The 23,786-nt window shown below is 39.7% G+C and overlaps 2 protein-coding genes across 2 annotated transcripts in view; one reads left to right on the top strand and one right to left on the bottom strand.

Annotated features, from left to right (window-relative positions):
* Nucleotides 1-23,786, bottom strand: part of LOC147169542 (uncharacterized) — a 70,039-nt gene that overhangs the window by 32,145 nt on the left and 14,108 nt on the right. The gene's annotated exons all lie outside the window — the stretch shown is intronic.
* LOC147169543 (vasorin-like) lies at nt 183-22,844 on the top strand. The gene is made up of 2 exons (XM_086083998.1): nt 183-366; nt 18,905-22,844. The coding sequence occupies exon 2, from the start codon at nt 18,926-18,928 to the stop codon at nt 21,056-21,058; it is 2,133 nt and encodes a 710-aa protein (XP_085940124.1). The 5' UTR covers nt 183-366; nt 18,905-18,925; the 3' UTR covers nt 21,059-22,844.

Raw genomic sequence — 23,786 nt, 5'->3', positions numbered from 1 at the left:
CCCCTTTTTGTTTAGTGCTTTTTCATTTGTCTGATTTTAGCGTGCAACATTTGGAGTTCGGGACTCCCACGCAGGTAGTCTCCGCCTCGTCGCTCCTCTGTGCAATGTGCACCTCCCCCCCCCCCTCCTCCTCCCCCTCCTCCTCCTCCTCCTCCAAGTGTTCGTATGTGTTGAGTGGAGGCGGAACACAGTTTGGATCGGGACACGCAAAAGAGAATAAACGAAGGCTGGCACGTCGTGGAGCGTGGAAGGACGCGCGACGCGCAAAGTTCGGATACACTTTGGACTCGAGACTACATCCCGCTGGGATTGTTTTTTTTTTTGTTTTGTTTTGTTCTTTGTTTTCTGGGATCGCGTCAATAAAGGGTAAGTGACATCTCGCGTTTCACCATCACACATATATGTATACGTACGTGGAAAGGAAACACGGTTAGAAAAGTCTCCCCTATATAACGTGTTGAGTTGGATGCATTATTTTACCTGGGACATGCATGGCTGGATAGAATGACCTCTCACATACTACACACACACACACGACCGACACTCTTACTGGAACACTCTCACATGTAGCACTGAAATGCTCTTACACTTGCTGAATCGCACTCACACGATTGAAACACACTCCAAAAAAACCCCACTACTGAAACTCTCATCTACAACATACTGATGTGCTACACACACACTACAACAATCTCATGCACACAAAGACGCATTCCAGTACAGTTAGTAGTTACCTGGTTAAAGTTAGCAACATAATCCAAGCACTTTAATACTTTTAATTACTTTCAGATGACTCCATTACCAAATATGCATAGCCTATATAAAAAAAATATATATATATATATTTGTCCGGTCTTTTCAGTTTTATGGCGGTTTAATATACTTGGTTTTGGAATGCAAGATGAAGTCTGCACCTGCAATAAAAATCCAAACGACAAGAACTGTGCAGGCATGCTCACCACTTGTGCACCCATCAAGCTGAACAGACAGACAGATTCATCCCATAAGGGATATCAGATTGGCCATAGTCTTTCAAATCTTTCCACATGACCAGTGTTTGTTATGAGTGAAAGGTAGCAAACGGAGCAGTTATTTTAAACAATGTTTATAATACGTGACATATCGCGATTTATTTATTTTTAAATTCCCGGTGACAAGTTAAGCAGATGATATTGGAAGTATATAGCATTTAAATAGTTGTGGGGGATTCATGACAGGAATCAGTGAAGTATTTACTTACAAGTTGCGGGCGTATCGTCTCGTCCCTCCATGGTAACGAGCAGTCCGGATGATTTTTGACAGCTCACACATTTCTTTGAAACTTGTATTTAAAATGAGCGAATAAGTACTGCAGTGAACATTCGCTATCCATTCCTTTGCAGTCAATTTAGAAGCTGACCAACACGTATCCAGCCAGTGAGCTGTTATGTTTACTTGCTGGCCAACAAAAACCTGATGTGGGACGACCAGCGGCGGTCCACTGAGATATATTATGACCACTTATACTTTCTCCCCATATTAACTCATTCACTGCCATAAATTCATAAAAAAAAAAAAAAAGATTATTAAAAATGAGGGGCGACAGCCGATTAACATTTTTAATTGTAATTAATCGCATGACTTCACGAGTTAACTCACGATTAATCACAAATTCTATATCTGTTCTAAATGTACACCAAAAAAATCTAGGTTTTCATACTCTTGTTAACAAAAGTAGAACAAAATGTTAAACTAATAGAAATAGTTAAAATTATTTTTTTTACGTCTATAGCCGTCAATGGCAATGAATGAATTAAAAAAACAAAAGAAAACATTATTAAAAATTTGGGACGTCAGGCGATTAAAATGCGTAATCATAATTAATTATATGACTTCACTAGTTAACTCACAATTAATCACAAATTTTATATCTGTCCTAAATGTACAATAAAAAAATTCTAGGTTTTCATACTCTTGTTAAAAAAAGTGTAAAAAAATGTGAAACTAATAGAAATAGTTCAAATCAATTTTTGACGTCTATAGCCGTCAATGGCAGTGAATAAGTTAAAATGAAATCCTACAAAAATAATCCACATTTTTAATAAAGGCACTTGTAATCTACAATTTTTTTGTATTCAGAATACATAACGCCGATACAAGTGTTATATTACTTGCCTGTACACTACTGAAACTGATTTTTTTGTTAATGTAGTATTGTACACTAGTGAATACACACATGCACTACTAAAACACTTTCACACACATTACTGAACTGCTCTCGACACTACTGAAACCCTCTCTTCCTCACACACACACAAACTGATGCCATATTGTGTGGACGATGAGCGCGTTCGTCCAAGCGTGCAAAGGGCTCTGCCTGTTTCACGTGCGCTTTCTACATATCTTTCTTACTGGGTTTGGCTGCTTGACAACAAGGAAGAAACAATTCAAAATCGAGTTCTCGGCCAGGCACAACTCGATAGTCCCTCGAAGTTTGTGCGTAAAAATATGACAGTTGGACCTCCAGGCTTGGAAGGCGTCAAGTTGTTTTTGCGCAATCGACCCTCGCAGTTTTTCCTAATATTTTTAAAAATACTTTCTTTATTTTATTTTTTTATTTTTTTACCCGTTTTTGTATATTATGAATATTGAAAAATTTTCAGCATTTTTTGGAAGATTTTTTTAGGTTTGGCACAAAAAAGAAGCACTTCTTTAGACGGCCATTATCCGTGGATTTTCACTTATTGTTGCTATTGCAACTGTACAAGTCTCCAAACACAAAAAAAATTACAAGTTTTTCTTCATTTTGGCATTGGGTAATTATCTCTCCATAACAAAATATGACAAACTGATTAGACATCGTGCCTTGGAAATCATTCAAAGTCAAATGCTGGTGACACAATTTGCCATAAAACAAACCTCCAAAATAAAAAAGCAAACATATTTGCCATGTACAAATTATCCCCAGAATCGCTGTGAAAATAACCGGACTGACAAAGATATGGCCATCAAAATCTCTGCTTGGACATCCCTCAAAAAACAATAGTGTACTGTAGACAGTAGACACAAAACAAAAATTGCTAAAACTACGAACACAAAGACAATAAAATAAATGTGCAAAAGCAGTCGTGTTCATGATCAGACTTATCACAGAGATAAAAAAGAAAAAGATGTGGAATGAAGAATGTCCTGATTTAACCTCTTGGCTGGATTGTCATTCAAAACCAGTATGGTTACTTCGATATAATACAAAATCAGTTGACATAAAAATAAAAAGATGCCATTCAACAATAAGCCTGTAAAGAAACGTAAGACTACGACTGACCTCATTTAAAACTTCAAAATCAATAGAGACGGTGACAGAAAAGCACACTGAAGATTGATTGACAAACTCACAGGCATCATTCGCTTAAAAGTAATAGAACGCCAAGAAGCAGAAGGGTAATGAATGAACGGGACCCCATTCAGCTTGATTTCATCAAAACCGATTCTTGTTGTGACATGGATGACAGAAGAAGAAGCGGAAGGCTAAGAAATGCAAAGAACGCTCACAGACGGTCGGGGGCGAAGCAGCCAGAGGAAAGCAAACATTCCGGACTTGCTGCCTCAGCAATTTAATTACGTTTTTTTTTTTTTTTTTGTTGAATTGGGGGTCACTGAGAGGAAGATGCTGCGAGGGGCCAGCACCTCGAGGTGAAGCCCCTCCTCCTTGCTTCCCATCTTGGAGTAATCCCGAGGGTCAGCCCGAAAGTGCTCACACCACCATAAGTAAATGCGAAGAAAGATTTCCAAGATTTAATAAGTCTCGTCAAGGAAGTTAAGAGGTTCAAAGTGAACAAGTCTTCCTGAGTGTGTGTGAGAGTGAGTGAGTGTTTTAGTAGTACACTCTGAAAACAGATGGGTCAAAAGAAACCCAATCATGGATCAAAAATGGACCGATCCACTTAATGAATCAATTTGACCCAACTTTCTGGGTTGTTTTTTTTATACAAAATGACCCAATTTTTTGACCCAAGGAAAGGATCTGACCAAAATGTGTTACACTAAAAGTTTGGTCAAATTGACCCAAGTAGAGGATCGGTCCATTTTTGACCCATTTTTAGAGTGTATATGCAAAGGAAAGCATTTCCGTATTTACAAGAGGGTGTGCGCACTTGTGCAACCTCATTATGTCATTCTTTACTTCTTCTCCAAAAGTGTGTTTTTTTCACATTAACTCATTCACTGCCATTGACGGCTAAAAACGTCAAAAATACATTTTAGAGTATGAAAAGCTAGAGGTTTTTTTTATTGTACATTTAGAACAGATATAAAATTTGTGATTAATCATGAGTTAACTAGTAAAGTCATGCAATTAATCACGATTACAATTTTAAATCACCTGACGCCCCACATTTTTTATAATCTTTTTTTCTTCTTCCTTTTTTAATTCATTCGCTGCCATTGACGGCTATAAACGTCGAAAATTCATTTTAACAAATTTCTATTAGTTTTTTTTTTTGTACATTTAGAACAGATATAAAATTTGCGATTAATCGTGAGTTAACTAGTGAAGTCATACCATTACAATTCAAAAATTTAATTGCCTGTCAAGCCAAATTTTTTATAATTAAAAAAAAAAAAAATTTATGGCAGTGAATAAGTTAATGGTGATTTTTTTTTAAATGATTATTTTGCTCAAATTTTTTCATATCACAAAAATTCAGCACTTGAACAGGGGTGTGTACATTTCAAAAATATTCGGATTTCGACACAGTGCTAAATGCTTAAAGCTTTAGTCAGCATATTTTGTCCGATTTCCTTCCAAATTAAAAGGATTCTTTGACGCGGTGCAACGAGAGTTCAGTGGCAAACGCGAGCCTGCAGGGGCCCAACGTATTCCCGGCACAAATGTGGAATGTAGAATTCTCTTCAGCGTGTGTTGTATGTTATGCTGGACTGCACTCGGCTGTTCTGTACTTGCACTCCAGCATATTGAGACGATCAGATCAAACGGATTACATTTGATTCAATTGCACCGGTTCCAGTTACCCGCGCTTCCTTTAATGCGACTTCGATCATTATGACTTTGGCGTTTCCTGCAAGTTGCCAATTTTCACCACGTCAGGGTGAGATTTTTTTTTTTAAGATGTATTAATTCATTCACTGCCATTGACGGCTATAGACGTAAAAAAATTCATTTGAACTATTTCTATTAGTTTAACATTTTTTTCCACTTTTGTTAACAAGAGTATGAAAACCTATTTTTTTTTTATTGTACATTTAGAACAGATATAAAATTTGTGATTAATCATGAGTTAACTAGTGAAGACATGCGATTAATTACGATAAAGAATTTTAATCGCCTGACGTCCCTAATTTTTAATAATCTTTTCTCTCTTTTTTAATCGCGTCAGGCGATTAATTTTTTTAATTGTAATTAATTGCATGACTCCAATAGATCACGATTAATCACAAATTTCATATCTGTTTCAAATGTACAATAAAAAAAATTCTAGGTTTTCATACTCTTGTTAACAAAAGTGGAAAAAAATGTTAAACTAATAGAAATAGTTCAAATGAATTTTTGACGTCTATAGCCGTCAATGGCAGTGAACGAGTTAATATGTTACGCTTTATGCTTGGAATCTTGCAGTTGAACCCCTGGAGGGCCTTTGATGGTTTTGGCTCAAACATTGTGGCTTGCATGATTGTTTCATCTGGACAAGGCTGTGTTTAACGCAAAATCATTATCCTAACATCGTTTTCATTCTTATCTCGTAAAAGAACAAACTTTGCTCTTGTATTAATATGTCTTTTATCTGGTAAAAATACAACTTTACCCTAGTGTACAATTTTATCGTTATATTTTGTTTCTTTTGAAAATACCAACTGTATTCTTTCTTAAAACGCAACCTATTTATGTTCAAATCCAACATTAATCTCATAAAAAGGCAGTTTTATTCTCCCAATTCTTGCATAAAATATGTTTTTCTTAAAAACGTAATAAACAATAATAATAATGATAATGTTCTCAAACATACACAACTTTATTCTAGTAACATGAACATCGTGAATGGCGTAGAACCTACAGAGGCAGGTTAGACCCGGTGTTGGTCATTTTTAAGATGAGCGCCGGATCCATTGGATCTGAGAGAGGGAGGTCTGCACCACTGTGGGAGTGGTTACAACTGATTTAAATCATGGCCAAGCAAATAATAATACTAATCAATTGATGAATTGATTTTCGCAATGATTCAGATGCTTTGATGCCCGTTGTTCACAATTTTATGAATAATCCTGCCGCAGATACGCTGTACACGAAAATAGCTCTTTTTTTCTTGTAACACTGCACCTTTTTTCGGCAGTGTTAAAACCTATCATATTATGATACTTTCCCTCAAAAATGCACAACTTTATTAGGATAACGTTAAGTCTTTGTTCTCGTAAAAAAAAAAATTCTCATAATCTTACAGCGTTTCTTTTCAAAAGATGCATTTGCAAAATCAAAGAGACGTTTGTCCTAAAAAAAAAGTGACTGTTCTCATAACGTGTAACATTTTCTTTTATTATGACTTATTTCCCTACTATAATGCCTTTTCTTTATTGACTGAATATTTCACTTTTTCATGTAGCGTCCCAAATTGATCTTACTGCATCATTCCATAAACGTACACATTTTTTTTTGTTTGTTTACAATTGATGGTAACGTAGTCTGCGCGGTGTCTTTTTCTCTATGCCTAATATGGTTTCAGTTGTCACTGACACGCTCACGTTACATCTTTACAAGTCATCTTGACACCTGAGGAATTCTAGAAGCAAAACCACACGAGCGAACCCGAGCTTCGGCACGCTCACCAGAGGGGAACTTCTTTTCCTTTAGAAGGCCCCCCCCCCACCCCCCAGGGAGCCTTTGGGGCTTGCTTTTGGGGCTTGCTACTCCTTTTGTAAGCCATGAAGTGTGTCTCCCCCCCCCCCTCGTCCCCTCGGCGTGTTGTATAAACACAGCGCTTCAGTAGGAAGGTAAAGAGCGTGACGTTTCCAGAAAGAGCGCTCGCCGTGCACATTCCGCAGTGGTACCGGGAGGCACCGGCATGCAGATGCGCAGATCTGAGCTCTGCTGACATTTATTATGTGCAGAAAAAAAAATAATACTTTGCGTAACGTCATAGCCTTAAATGTTCATCAAAAAGTATATTTAATATTATTGTACGTATCTGGAAAATTATGCCGTTTTTTAAAAATAACGTGATTCTTTCGCTCACCATTAGAGGGAGCCGGCATACCAATACACTTTAACAAACACTGCTAGATGAAGTGTTGTTTGGACCTGGTGTGGTATTTCATCCTTAACTTTTGCTTACCACCTCCTAGCTTTTCTAACTGTTTACAAACATTCGTATACTTCTAACAACTGTACCTTCAAGGCAACATACTGATCTACCACCATATCTTCTTAGCATGTCGAGCTAGCTTTGCTTTCCCAGCATGCCCAGCAACCTACCAAACCCACATATCCACTTACAGTACATGTCTAGTTAGCCTGCTACCTACCTACAGTACATATGTACCTAGAACCCAACATGCCTACGTACATATCAACCTGGAACTACCTACCATCCTACTTATGAGCCAAACATGCTACGTACGTAGCTAGAAGCTAGCTATATGTCAGAAGCGGGAGTAAGTCAAATATATGCGAGTCGCAAGTAAATCCCAAGATAATGTGGACAAAAAAAAATAAAGCAAGTCAAGTGGATTCGCCACCAAGTCTGGGGCGACCAGATGTCGCATTTGGCTGGGACAGTCCCGTTTTTGGAGCCTTGGGTCCCGTGTCCCAGCAGATTTGGCCAACCTCATTGTTTCGTCCCGATATTACGCAGGTCCCATCCGTGCATCCCATTTTGTGCCACGTGTATGTCGATCACACAGTTATTATAGCAAGTCATGCTATAAACCCGTTAAGAGGGAATTTAACTGTTAAATTCGTTCCTATTTACTTCCAAATTCACGTTTGCATTCATAAACAATGATTGCTTTTATTTAATGGTATCGTTTCAAGATGACACCTCCACGGCGTCTTATCTGTCGCTTTACTGTCTTCTCAATGAAATGCACAACCAACAGTCGAGCAGCAGTTAATATTTGACCAGCTATTTGTGAGCTAAACTGTTAAGCTAACCTAGCTAGCTTAGCTTCACCATTAACACAGCTAGCTTACCTGTGTCTGACTTTTTTCTATTTTATCGAAACTTTGTCTTTGGCCGCAGCGGTTGAGTCTTTCATAAGACTTGCCACTTACTTCAGCTATAAGCTAGCCACATATATGTACAGTATTATATCTACCTAGCTGGACACGCCCCTACTCACAAACCAACATGCCTTCCTTCGCACCAACCGGTACTTATGTACCTACCCAGCAACCTATCTGCATACCTACACAGTGATGTTTGCTGTAGCACCGTGGTGAGATTGAACCTACCTTACATACCACGCATACCTACCACCTACCTACGCTAATGTTAGCTGTGGCGCCACCTCAAGGTTACCACAACATTGTTTCGGCATCCCCCCCGAACGTGTGAACTTTACTTACGGGTATTTACTGTGAACGGCTTCAGATTTTCTTATTCGTCTCTGCACATATGAGCAAAACGTGTTGTTTACCCATAAGCGTTGTAGAATGAATACATGAAAGCAAAGTAGACAGCAAGACAAAAGCACAGAGCCTGTCTCACCTGAGGCGATGTTTGCGCAGTTATCCTGTAACCTCGGGCCAGACGGTATGACACGCGTGTCCCTGTAACGTACACCGTTGTGGTACAAAGCCGCTCTTCGTGTCACTTGTTTTGCCTTGGAGGTGTTCATGGGTCATAACCTCGGCTTTTTCAAGTGTTTTCTCAGCCCAGAGGGTTTCAAACCTTTTGGGGACGGGACATTTTTTTTCACCCGTCAAATTGCATGTACCTCAAATGCCACATAAATTAAAAAGTTGTCTATTTTTGAAACGTAAAAATTATTTTTTTAATTCCCAAAATTTCTGTCTTAGTGAACAAAGTCAATTAGTTCTAAATTGGCTGACCAACTGACAGAGCCTTTATGGAATCCATAATCGTAATTAATCGCATGACTTCAATAGTTAACTCACGATTGATCACAAATCGGTTTAGATCGGTTCTAAATGTACAATAAAATATATATTTTTCAAAGTTTTCATACTCTTGTTAACATCAAAGTGTAAAAAATGTTAAACTAATTGAAATATGACTGCATCTTTTAGTCATTGATACAGTAATTTCATAATATTTTTTTTTAATTTAGTTCAAATTAAAAAGATGTGCAATATTGATTTGTGTTGGTCATTTTTTTCTGCCACTAGATGGCATAATCGCATTTGTAAGACGATGACAGCTTAGTGCATTTCTCTTTTTACATTAAGAGCGATCTAATCTTTAACATGAAGTAACTTGTGAAATATTTAACACACATTTAACGCACATTTTTAAAATTGTAAAACACAACTTGACCCCAGTCTCCACAAATATATGCATTATTATTAAATTTATTACTGCTAAATTTTGACGCGGGCGTGTCTGCTGCGTTGCGACTGGAATTTTTCCAAGTAAGGGGCGGTCATTAATCGCGCGTTAAAAAAAGATTAGTGGCGCTAAAGGAACTTTAAATTAACTCAAAATTAACGCACTAATTTTGACACCCCTAATATATACCAAAATCTCATTCAAAATGTGCCCCGAGATTTATTGTATTGATTTCATTTATTAGTCCAAAACTGCTCTTTTTGACATATTTTATATGAGAATTATTTTTGAACCCCCAAGCTAAAGCTCGCACACCCCTAGTTTGCAAACTTCTGCCAAAGGCTAACCGTCTGAAGAACTGTGTCGAGGTCATTGAGAAAAAGCCTAGAAAGTGCACATGTGCAACATCATACGTAGAAAAGCATACTCACAATGTTGTCAGTGTCGCATGCCTCGCTGCGGGCTGTCTGGGGATTAGGAGGTGAAAAGTCATCATTTGGGGAGGGGGGAGCTCGGGTGGTCCACGTCAATAGACCACATGAAGAAGAAAATGGCAACGCGTGCAGGGAGACGGATGAGTCACATTCACGTCATCCAGAAACCGCTTTAAAAATATATGAAAGGATCGGGACGGCACATCTCCACAGATGTTCTTTGCTTAAAGAAGTTTTGACCTATTTGTTATAAAAGCATCTGCTTCTTGTATAGTTATTTTTATTTATTTTTTTACAAACAGATGGTAACGCTCAAATTATGAGTAAATAGTTCAACAAATCAAGCTTTCTGGGCAATGATGCATGTTTACGGGTAAACAAAATGGTAAGAATTAATGCAAAAAAACAAAAAAAAGTTTCAGATTATGATAACAATGTTGTTCAAACACTCTAAAAAACAGTTGGGTCAAAGATTACCCAAATTGGGTCAAAAATGGACCAAATCTCAATTTGGGTCAATCTGACGCAACTTTCTGTAAAACTACCACATTTTTGGGGTTGATTTGAATAAACGACAATTTTTCGGGGTTGTTTTGCACAAAATGAACCAATTATTTTGGGTTGTTTTAGACAAAATGGCTTTTTGTGTGTTCGTGCAAAACAACCCAGAAAGTTCAGGCAAATTAACCCAAGTAGTGGATCCTTCCATTTATTAAAATATTTTTGACCCAACTGTTTGTGGACAGGCCTGCAAAAGAGCTGGTTTCGCCAGGGTTCATTAAAGGTCGCAAACGTTGGCTAGATGTTCAACATGGCTTTTCTTGTCACAAGGAAATGCTGTTCAAATTTTCCTGTGACAAGAAAACCAACAATTTGAATCGTTTTTCTTGTCACAGGGAAATTTTAACAACATTTTCTTGCAACAAGAAAAGCCATGGCAAACGTCTACTAAAAACTTTGGCGAGCGTTTGCAACCTTGAATGAATTTGCTACCTTCGCAAACGTTCGCCCCCTCAGTGTGATATGGGATATGCGAATGAAGACTTTAATGGACACAGTACTGGTGTCCATTTGTTTATACATTCTAGCATTTTTAGCATTTGCATTGAAATGTAATGTAACATGTTAGCATTTTTAGCCTCTCAAAATCATTGTTGGCCACGATTTTAAATAATATTGAGAACGTTTCGGAAACAGGTCTCAAGATGAAAAAAGTGGAAAAAGTAAATCGTCATCACAAAAAGAAAACATTGCCAACTACTGGCCTGGCATGCACATGACAGCGTTTTCTGGATGACCACTGGTTTGGACAACTTTTGTGATACTTTTTCTGCGTCGACGTAACCAAAGAAACATTGTTTCTTTGCACGTGTTCTGCAGCTTGTGTGGTATGCAGACATCTTGTTCACAGATGAGAGCTGAACGCCCCATGAACGAGACAACAAACAGATGCAAACAAGCGGGACGAGCGATTAGCAAAGGTGTGTTTTAGTGCGCATGTGGCCCATAAAACATCAGCAATGTTAGTTTTAGATGGGCTATACAGACATCAGACTAACCTTTTTTTTTTATTCTTTTTTTTACGAGGATCACGGTGCCCCGTACTAAACAAACCTATTCGTGGATTTTTAATTCAATATTTACATTTGGGGGGGGGGGATGTTGGAGCCAACACCCATTTGTCGTGAAATATGGGTAATATAATTTTTTTCAAGAATTGTTGCGGGTTGAATTTATTTATTTATTCCGGTCCCAATCCCGTTTTTTTTTGTGTGGAAAACATTTATTGGCGGTTTATCTGAATTTTTTTTTTACAATACTTTTTGAGGGTTAAAAAAATGTAATGAATAAACATTTACGCAAAATAATCTGTGCCTAAGTACAATTAAGTTCTAATTAACTTTTTAGTACACTGTTAAAAACAAAAATTGTTGGATGACCTAAAAATTTTAAGAGCGCTTCTGCAATGTTGTTTCAGAAAGTGTCGTTCTCGCTTGAAAGTGGCTCTGGTTCTGGCTTAGCCTTAATGATCATATCGTGAACTTGGTGTGGGTGTGGTTATGCAAATTAGCCCCACTGTTAGGTTCTAGTTTTGTAGCATTGTAGAACGCCTTCACAGATACACATTTTATTTCGAGAAAACAAAAGATTTAAGTGATTGTTTAATTTTTACACTTAAGTGGTCAAACACTCCAGAAGAAATGAATAAGTAATTTTTCACAATATGTCTACTTTTAACAGCATTATATCCTTTCATTTGATCAGGTTCTCATGTAGCGTACTTCTCCTTCCTTTGCCATTCAGAAAACACTAGCAGCTGACAATTTGAATGGAACCTGATTGTTTTGCTGAACAATCTTTATGGTCCATTGACATTATCATAGACACTCGGAATGAATTGATCTGGACGATAATTTGGCGGCATACCTAATGAAGTGGTTGGCCAGCGCATATTTCCTGTGATTTAGTCGTTTCTCTCCATACGCACACACCGGCCCGAGTGCCATTCGTTATGTTGAGCGTAGCCGTAGCCTCTCGCCAGACCGAGACGCTCCGAAAACAAACACGCGCCGTCCAAGTCCAGCAGTCAAGTGGAAGAGAGTCGTCATGGTAACAGACGTTTCTGAGTTTACCGCTTCGCAGATGGTTCTTGTTGGAAAGACAAAAAAAAATACGGATTTGATTTGACAAGCCATAAAAGTTACACTGTATATCTTAGATGCCTTTGATTGGTCCGTCTACAAACGTTTGACATAATAAATGTACCAGAACTTAACAGCACACCTCCACTGTAACCGAGAGTTTCAAAATAAGTTCATGAATCATGCAAATTGGATATAAATACCCTCAACACTTGCAATGCGCACAAGACCAACATTTGTTTGAAATTCATTTCTGTGGCCAGCCAAATTCTTGCAAGCTGGCATTTTTCAGTAAATGAAGACCGGTACAAAAAGTGAGACGCATCATATTGAAGTTGTTTTTGGATGCGTCTGAAGTGAATTAGTTGTCCTTGGCTTCAAGCGCGACCTCCTCCGGGGTGTCATGTACTCCAAAACTGATAACATGCATGTCTCTTCCATATTATGACTTCTTCTTCATAGCATGTGACGCCACGGTCATTTAAGGCACCGTAAACGCTCGATGCTATTTTTAATAGAGCATAACTATGTCAAAAGTCACGCAAGGGTCTTTTTCAACAAAAGAAGCATTAATCATGTTATCAGCGTAAAATCAGATTAGGTTGCAGTGTGTGTGTGTGTGTGTGTGTGCGAGTGTGTACAGCCCTTCCTGCCACACAACAGCATCATTTTCCCCTCCCATTCCAAGCCTCCCAACAGGCCTCGGGGCTTGTTACTGAGTCGTGTGTCAAACCGAGCGCCTCACCACAAGCCTGCTCGTATTTTCTGACATTTTTTAGGGGAATGAGACAAAACCCAGTAGTACCAAAAAAAAAAGCCAAAAAGTTGGGTCAAATTGACTCAATTTAAGGTTATTTTTAACCCAACGGTTTGTCAACACAAACACCATACATGTAAAAATGACGACAATTAGAGCGCTGGTTCCAAATTCAAAATCCACATTTGCTATTTGTTTACCTTTTAAGCAGCGAATCCCGAATCAACTCGAATGGGTCACTAAATATACTTTAGCCAAAAAACACGTCCAAGTCCCAAAAATGTAAAATCCAATTTGATCACAATGGTAAATTAAGCACACTTGTATAATGCTTTATCTACACTATATGTTGTCCAAAGTGCTTTACCAAGCCTCATATTCACTTTTTATTTCTTTTTTTAAACATATCGTACTGCGCCAACCTAAAGAAAGGTTTTTCTTTTTTAGTTTAAAATAACGTACTTTAACTTCCAGGATCACTCACAATACACTGGCCAATAGCAGAACCCAGTGTGATTCTTTGGGTCAATTTCTGAGCCATCCGCTAGCATCATACCAGCTGCTAACTAGCTAGCTAGCTAGCGCGAAGCTAACCTGGGAGGGTTTGTCTCAACAACAATAAAAATCAAAGTGTTATACACCACAATGTGTTTCTCCTCCAAGAAAACCAAAATGGTTTCCATATTTGTCTCCTCGAGACTGTAAAAAATAATATCAACGCTCACGTCTGCTCTTGTTTAAAAAAATGTTTTTTGAGCACACTTGCGCTAAGACAAAAGACCAAAAGTCTGACTTTTGTGTGATCTTGTGCAGAATGAAGCCATTGTTTCTGTATGAAGCAGTCAAGGTCGCCAGGTTGGAAGCCGTGCAGGCAGACAAACGCTCTAATTGATTCCCCCGCTCGCATATGTGTGCGTGTTTACTTAACTGAAAGATTTGTGAGGAGTTTAAGTAAATAGATAAGTGACTTAAGTAAACAATAGCCCTCCTACACACACACACACACACATACGTGTATAGACATCATTTATTCGCCTTGTTAATAAATTGTGTCCTACTCATTTGCCGAATAGTTCGTGTGCGTGTGCGCGTGCGCGTGCGTGTGGCAGTTTTCTATAGTTCTTCCAACTTCTTGTCAGCCGTAAATCCGCAGACGCTCTTGAACTAATGGTGCCGTAATGAGGTGATCCAAGCAGCAGGGGACACTTTTTAGTTTTGTGCGTGTGTGTGTGTGTGTGTACATGAATTTATGTTCGTGGAGCAAAAATCTGAGTTTGTCTGAAGGTGATACGCAAACTGTCCTTACTAATTACCGAATATGTATTTACTTGTAATGGATTGATGGATTGTTATCATGACAAGCAAGAAGCCATTTTTCCTTTGCTATTTTTTCAAGGCTGTAATTTCATGCAATTTTCTAAATGTTATCTTGATGTTAAATTTCAACAAATATTTTAAATACTTTTTTTTTTCAGCAATACATTTTTGTAGAAGCATTTGTACGGCTGTTATTTTAAATCTTAATGATATTTTAAAGCTACTGAAAGCAGAAAATTGAATTTCAAATCACTACTGCCACCCGTGGCCAAAAAATTAAACTGCATTTTCCCTTCTTCACATACACAACGCACACATGATGTCACACCCGCAGACAGAGGGCAGGAAATTCGAACCCGAATCCTGTCTGAAAACTATTGGCCAGAGGTGTTAATCTACTAATTAAAAAATGTTTCCTTCATAAATTTTCAAATAAAAATACATATTTTACATGCTGTCATTTTTTCAACAAAGTGGACCTGTTCAGACTTGTCGGAAATGAAGGGGAACCAAGCAACTGAGCAAATTGTAGCCGGCCAGAGGCCAGACGACCGTGTCCAACAGGGTTCAAGGGACGCAACAAGGCATGAGATAAATAAGTAAAGAGCAAGAGTGTGCCAATTTGTTTATTTCTCAAAAGGTGACAGTAACCTTTATGACTAGCAGACTGCTGGTAACCGTTGTGACCGAAAGGTAAAATTTTCTGAAAATACCTCATAAGCTTTTTGGTCTTATATAAACAGATGCTCCAGTATGGGCTGTTTGGTAGTCGACAAATGTCATTAGCGTGGATGGCGGTTGGAAGTACAGGAAAGTTTATTGTCTGGAAAACAAGGAGAATTAAAACCTCGGGGATGTACCTTTGCTTGAAAAACATTTACGACTTGTCCATCCTCTTTCGGATTTTGTCAGACACCGTTTTTCCAGATGCAAGCAGCTCATTATGAAGAGTGGAAGCAGAGGCAAATTAGCCTTGTGGTTGCCTAAAGGTTAAACGATTATGGTGACGATTTGCTGCTAAAAAGCAGTTCTACAAGAAGAACGGGGTTGGTTTATTGTCTAGTTTAGGATGTTAGCCAGGAAACCAGGAGCTCACCTGTCTAAACTTGCTAGTTCTCGGTTCTTAAGTGTTAGGTCATTATGCTTTGACCTTTTGCTCACAAAGTCAGGTCTCCATAGTCAGGCCCTAGAATCTCCAGAATCTGAAATCTGGTCGTCGGTCGGATGCTCGTGTACCACGGTGTGCGCCACACAACATGCACGCCATAGTACGGCCAATCAGAAGGTTTAATTTAAGAAAACTGGAAGATCCATCCATTCTCCCTAATACTTTTTTGGGAGAATAAGTGACCTCAACTGACCTTGAGAGAGAGGCAGGTTACACCCTGAAAATATTTTTCCTCTTTGCGATTGCGGGACAGATTTAGCCAATCAGTAAAGAGATGAACGTCTGAACTGTCACAGGGGACATATTGACAAACCATTCGCACCTATGGCCGACATAGAGGTTCACACAAGCCGCAAACTCGGCACGGGAAAGATCTGCGCTCAGATTCACTTTGGCAACATGATAAAATGCCAAAACAATCGCAGGGATTCAAATAAAGCAAAACATAGTTTCATTTCAGGACAAAGAGAAGCGTCAACCTGTCGGAGAAGTCTGCTTTTGTTGCCAGATGCCTTTTGGCATGTTTGCATGGAGCTTTTGATTTCCTGTTGCCGGCAAACACAATTGGCTCAGAAGCAGCAAGGTATTTTGAGGTGTGCACACAAGCTCCTGCATTCCATAAGCGCTGTTGACATACAGTAACTGCTATCACACCGGCCTCTATTAAAAGGTGCGAGGACTACTATGCCACCGATAAAGAGCCAGTCCAAAATGGTGGCAAGCATGAATAGAGACCAGTCTAGGGTTGCAGTCTTCCAGCTCACTTATGACCCTGTACAGGATAAGCAGTACAGAAAATGGATGAATGATTACAGTCGAGTCGTGTACTTTTTATTGTGCCATCCCTAAAGTACAACGTCTCCCGGTATTGTAAGTGTCTCGTCGTCTTAATATAGACCCCGATGCGGTTGTCACTCTGCAGTCTAGACAGCAGTTGTCAGGGACATGTTAGTAATCTTTTACGTTTTCCTTTCACCGTACTTGCCTCAAGACTCAATTAATCAAATGATGAATCAAGTGTTTTGTTATTAACACAATACAAAAGACAGCTGAGAGTCAATCGTAGGACACGCGTCTAAGCAAGCATTCACGCCCGCGGACAATTTCAGAGTCTTCATCGCAAAACTAAATATGCCAGTTTCAGGAATGTAACAAGCAAACTCCAAAATCTGACATTTGAACCCAGAACCTTAGTACTTACTGTAAGATCGGCATGCTTACCACTATTCCACTGTGCTGCCCTGTACTGACGTATGCTGTCCGATATTGATATTTTGGTCTCTGTTGTGTCAGCTAACATCCCATACTACCAACTCCAATTTTGGGATTGCAAAACGATCAGGTGGCTCATTTCGCTTACACAATTGCATTTTGAAGCATTTTGGGGCCTCGAAAGTGACTTCAGAGCTTTTTAGGCATAGTAACAGGATACCGTATTCCACTTTTGGGAGTTTGAGGGGGTGTGAGAGGATGTTTTTTTTTTTCTCCAAGAAGATGAAGTCATCTCCCCTTGGACACATGTTCTCAAATGTAATTTATGGACCTCATTTTTGCTCTTTAGTACCTTCAATTCCTTACTTTCCCCCTCTTCTACCTCTAGACAACTGGTTTCCAAAGGACCGGAAATGTTTATGAAAAGCACATTTTTATAGGCCACAGCTTCAGATCCACCTTTTAATGACGCAATCATGGTGATTTTATAACCCATATCTCTAGTTTACTGTCCCCTTTTACCCAAGTTCTTTAATCCTGCTAACGCTCCTCGTCGGAATGTCGAATAAATAAACAACCTACATTTACAGAATCCAGTGGCCTGCTGAGTCATCCACGGGAGTTCTTTTGATCACATGACGCCACTTGACGGAAAAGAAACATGCAATAGAACAGCATGTTCCAATAAGAGTGAAGAAAAACATGAAGTGTCTTCATGGCCATGATCAATTGAAAATAATTTTAAGCGATTAAAAATTCATTAACTAATTAATCACACAATGTTCCGTAATTAATCGCGATTAATCAAATTTTCCAACTTCTACTTTCTTTTTTTTCAAAAGCTTGTAACAGATATTTACTTGAGTAAAATCTTGAAATTAATGTAAAATCATTAAATAGAAATGGATGGATGGACTTGAATAGAATGCTTCTGTAAAAAATTAATTAAAAAAATTAAAAAAATTGACTCCGCTTTAGAGGTCAGGATTTTCTCACAGAAACAATTTCTCAGAAATCACTTGAGATTTCTCCAACAAGCATCAAGTAAAACTATAGTCTGTGTTTGTACATCTTCGCGCTAGTGGCTAAGTTTTGGTGGCAGGTTATAACAGGAAGTAAATAAATGGGGGGTTTTAAACGCTGAAAAGATTATGAAATGGCTTGGTCAGAACCATCAAAAAGCCCAAAAACGGGTCACAATACCGCCTAGGGGTATTCATCTCCAGAGTTAATACTATTTGTAACACATATGTATAAATATAAATAGGATAGATTTGTCAAAAATAGCTAGTTAATCCTTTTCTTTTGTCTGCGTCCTTTTCTCCCACCCTCTTACTTTTCTTCCGCAAGTACTCCCTCTTATCACGATGCGGACAAAGGTTCATGCGGGTCTGTCTCTGTGTGAGCGATGGCGTCAGTGCATTGTGGGTAACTTAATCCAGCTGTGTTGCTGAATGTGCCTCTGCTGCTGTTCACCATGTTGGCCGTTGGTCTCCGGTGCATGTGTTGACCTGCTTTAGTTCACGTCAACGGTCATGTTTTTGTTTCACATCGCAAATGGTAGACGTTTACTGCACATGAGGAGAATTCTTATTCTTTCTTATTTAATTAAGACTTTGAAAAAGTAAGAACTAGCTTTGCAGGTCTTGTTGGCAGATTTTTGGCTGTCAGTCCTGAAAGTCTTTTAAAAAACACGCCCTTAAAATAAAGGGATAAAGTAGGATTAAACTAGAATTAATATGGGGATAGATGGTCTGGCTTAAAGTAGCACCTGTGCAAACCATGTGTTCATCATTTATTCTCAGTCTCTGTGGCTAGCCGAAGACACAAATCACAATTAACAACTTTCTTTTGTCTGTTTCTGTTTTGTCTTACAGAGTTCTAAACCTGGCATCACCATGTTGCCTCATCTCGTGCTCCTCTTCATCTCCTCCAGTCTGGTTTTATCCTTGGACTGCCCGGCAGATTGTACTTGTAACAGTCCGGGTACAATATTTTGCATCAATCGACGGTCCAGCACTGTGCCCCGGGTCCCAACCAGCACCATAAATCTTTATGTCTTCCAAAACGGCATCAATGCTTTGGCTCAGAATGACTTCACAGGTCTAGGGGACTTGGATTTGCTAGATCTGAGCCAGAATGAGCTGGGAGAGATTCCGGATGGTGTATTCAAGAAGCTGTCGAAGCTGAAGAACTTGGACTTGTCCTCTAATTTTATTACTCACATTTCCAGAGAGAGCTTTTCTGGCTTGGTCCAACTGGAGAGACTGTATCTCCACCAAAATCACATCCAAAGCATCCAGCAAGAAGCTTTTGAAGGTTTAGAAATGCTACTGGAACTCAAGCTCCAAGGGAACAAACTCACATCTTTGCCCTCTCTTAATTTACCCAGGCTTCTGCTTCTAGACCTAAGTTACAACAACATCCCAACCTTGCATATCTCAGACCTTCAAACACCCCACTTAGAAACACTTAAAATGGCTTCTCTTGGGCTTATCTCTCTGGATGAAGATCTTGTAGCCTCCCTGGGGAACCTCCATGAGCTAGACATCTCCATGAACCAATTAGCAGAGGTTCCCCAGGCCCTCAAGAAGGACTCCCTAAAGGGCTTGATCAAACTCAACTTGGCTGCAAATCCATTGAGTGAGCTCAGAACAGAAGACTTTCAGAAACTCACCGGGCTCCAAGAATTAGATCTCAGCGGTCTCAATCTTCAGGGATTTCCCCAAGACTTCTTCCAGTCCTTCCCCAGACTTGTTCATCTGGAAGCTGCTGAAAATCCATTCAATTGTTTGTGTCCCCTCGCTTCCTTTGCAGCATGGCTGAAAGAGAAGAATATAAATCTGGGGAGGCTTAGGGAGACCAGGTGCCACTTTCCTCTAGCTAATGCTGGGAAGATGCTTTCAGTACTGGACCACACAGACTTCGGATGTCCACCGACCACAACTTTGCTGATGAAATCTCCTGTCGGGAGTACTCCAGCACCACAGGACGCTACTACATCCCAAGAAACAGCCCATACCAATGCAATTCCTCCTCCTCCTCCTCCACCACCACCAGCAAGTGAACAAACCCTGGACTTAAAAACAGACCCACTTCCATCAGAACCTCCTGCCTTCCCTAGCTCCACCAGTGTGGAATATGTACAGCACATCTGTCCACCAAACATCTGTCTCAATGGTGGCACTTGTATCTTTGACCCAAATGGGCAATTGGGCTGCCTGTGTCCTTCAGGGACATCTGGACTCTATTGTGAAAATGTCGACATAACAGAACCACCAAAACCCCCGGGAACAGAAGTGTCTGTTGAGGTTTCCACGGTTCTTGCAGAACTTGATGCCATCAGCTCCCGCCAGGTGACCTCCACCTCTATTCTTCTTGATCTGCACCTCTTCATCAAGACACGACCAAATATCCGTGGCATCAGGCTGACCTACCGCAATCTCTCGGGACCTGACCGCCGCCCCATCATTTTGAGCGTGCCTGCATCCTATCCCGAGTACACTCTTCGTGGACTGCATCCCAACTGCACCTACTCGGTCTGTGCAAGTCCCCTCGGGGAGAGAATGACCACAAGGGCCAACAGCTCAGTAGAGACGGGGTCATGTACAGAAACTCGGACTGCAGGGGTTCCACTGACATCCTTAGAACCCCGCGTGGAGACACAGAGCTCACTCACATATACCCTCATTCCTGCCCTAGCTGCTCTGGCACTGGTGCTGGGGCTGGCATTGGTGATTGGTTTGGTCATCTGTCTGAGGAAAAGGAGGCAGAGTAAAGCGGGAATGGACCTGGAGCTGGGTCCTGCCGATCCCAATGATTCATTAGACGTGGAGGGCATCAAGGCATGTCCGGAAAACGGGGGAAATGGCCCACTACCCCACAAACAGACAGAGATCGAGCGGTGTCACACTGGACAGCCGCCCACATCCTTGCAACAAAATGGCAATTTGGACTACGAGGTACCATTGATGCAAGGACAGTCCCCCTCAAATAACAATCGATCATCCCTAAAACCATCATATTTTTAGGATGCAATAATATTAGAAAACTTGTGAAGCTTTGTCCTGTGTAGTGGTTTAGCATCGTAAGGTTTTGTTACAGTTTGGATGTGACACTTATCCTTTGTTTTGTAAAATGAGACCACTACTGACTGGAGAGTCCATTCAGAGAATGAGGATCCAAGTCACATTTCCAGCATATTGGAAATGAGCTACAGTAAATCACTGCAGGACAGCAAGCAGGCTGTGGTTCAAATGGGTTTGATGGTGAGGAAAACCCCAACCAAGTGATTAAAAAAAAGTGCAATTGACAAGAAAAGACCTTGTGGCAGAAAACGTGCCATTATGTTTCACAGGGACACAGCCACTGACAGTGGTTTGTTCTTGTTGGAGAAACAATGAATGAGTTGTAAATCTGTTGCTGGACTTGGAAGTGAAACTGGAGGAAATCGCAGCTATAAACGATACAAAAAAAAAAATTGAACTTAAATGGGTTTTGACTCCGCTGCATTTAAACCGGAACTGAAGAGTTTTTGTTCTTACTTTTCACTGATACTATCATGCAATACGACCGATGGGCAGATAACGCTTCAAAATAGTGCCAACACACTCACTGATGACATTTGTGGAGCTAAACTTCCAAGCATACCAAGTTGGATTGTACTCTGTCAACACACCCATATGTAATTCTCTCCACACATCCAATCGGCTCTGTGGGTTCTTAATTGGCCATGAAAGACTAATGGACTGACTGGAGGGACGCTGAGTCTTTCCCACATTGTCGCACCGTGACAGGAAGGCTGGTTTGTGTGGCTGAGGTTATAATAAGTGTTGTTTTTTTTGTACATTGTTTTTGCCAGATATTAATTCAGTATTGCTGTATTAATTGTTTCACATTGCCAAAAGCCTGCCTACAAGTCACTAATGATTGTAGAAACTAAAAACTCTTTGCAACGGATGCTGAGATTAATGTTGCTAAAGAATAGTACTCAGGTAGCCTTTAACTTTGTACAAAACAGTATGTTAATCTTTTTTTTTGTCCTTGTGCTTGTACAATGCTAACTGTCATCCAAGTGTCATAATTTGCCCAAGAATGGTCAAAACAACCAGCGATAGCCCTTTTCCCCAGCAATTTTACGACACATTTGTGAATCTTCTTCCATATTCAAAGACCGTTCCTTCGATCGGTACTGTACTTCAAAACGGTAGCTTAGAAGAGTTGAAATAACAGTTGTTGATTTTTTTTTAGAGGTACATGTCATACGGTCTTTCTGACAACAGAGACCAAAAACTTTGACCTCTGAAAGTCTTTTCCAAAAATCTGCCCCCTTGAATTCAACCATTACACCCAAATTATTTTCTTTCTTTCTTTTTTAACTGACTGACACTCAATCAGACAGTAAGATATAAACATTATCTTCATATTTTTGTCAGAAGAGAGAAATCTTTACCAGCTCAAGTGTAAGATGGTTTACAGCAGTGCCTTTGATTCAACCGGACGTACAGATATGCTGCAGAAGCTTCATAATATGTAATTCAACAAGGTAAAACTGTTTAGTCAATGTCTCGTGACTAACTGCAGTATAATGTGAATCCGTGCGTCACACCCCCAACCAATACTGTCACATAGATATACAAAGTATCTGCCCGTACCATTAATGCATCAACTGGAATACTTTTATGCTGCTTTGGACTGTGAAAGGGACCAGCAGCTGTTTGCCACATGGTCGCGAAAGCACCATAATGTATTGTTTGTCTAATGTGTTTATCAGAAAATGATGCCAACAAAAAAATGACAGTATTAAAAAAAATACCATTTTTCTATACAACTGTGTTGTCCGTTGTTGTCCGTATCCGTACACGGGACGAGTTTTGATCGTTTTTGTACTGGCTCTCATTAGATGGTGCGCTTGTACTTAAGGGGGTTCTAACATTAGCATGGAAATAATTACTGTGAAAAGTGTAGCTAGCCACATAAGAGTACATGGTGCACTGTTTTTTTCCTCACCCTTGAGGATTTCCCGTTAACACGCGTACAGTCTTTATGATCTTATTTCACTCATGCATACACGTGACTTCACTAACCTCGACCACAACGTGATTACTTTGTGACGTGATGTGAGTTTGTGGTCGTTTTCTGTGTTTCTCATAGCCAAGAGCATATGACTACACACCCTTGTTTTGTCATTCGTGGTTTTCTTGTTAACGCATCATTGGCAACATCACCGTATCTGAACATTTTTGGTGAATTCAAGAAAATGTTCGGATTGAAGAATCAAAGTAATGTGCTTGAGGCGCAAATTGGCCAATCGTGTCATTTCGTCAGCGTAAAATCAACCAATGTCATGACTGACAAAGACCTTTTGGTTAAGAAAAATGAAGACCAGACTTGCAGCGTAATGTGCTTCCCGTTTAAAAGATTTAGGGGGCTCCGTTTATGGGAACAATCATCTGGTAGTAATAGATGTAGCGGAGCCCTGTTGGAGGTGCACAGATGAAGAAAGCAGAGGTTAGCAGAGCATTGCAGACAGATCATTTTCGTCTTCAAAACGAACCCTAAAGACTGCGATAATGTTTGTGTATGACTTGTTGAATTTCATCAGTCAAGACAAACTGCCATCTTGGCACAATGAATTGCAGTCACGCTACGAATCCAAGACTGACAAGAAAAACGTAGTTCATTCCCTTTCTGTATGGCAGCGGAAGCAAGGTGCGTATGAGCAAGTCACGTCTCACATTTTTAAGCAAGCTGAGGGAA

The sequence above is a fragment of the Leptonotus elevatus genome, chromosome 8 (genome assembly GCF_054856555.1).
Source record: "Leptonotus elevatus isolate MCC_2025b chromosome 8, RoL_Lele_1.0, whole genome shotgun sequence".
Taxonomy (NCBI): Eukaryota; Metazoa; Chordata; class Actinopteri; order Syngnathiformes; family Syngnathidae; genus Leptonotus; species Leptonotus elevatus.
The sequence above is the reverse complement of the archived record's forward strand: the minus strand, read 5'-3'. Positions and strand labels throughout refer to the sequence as shown.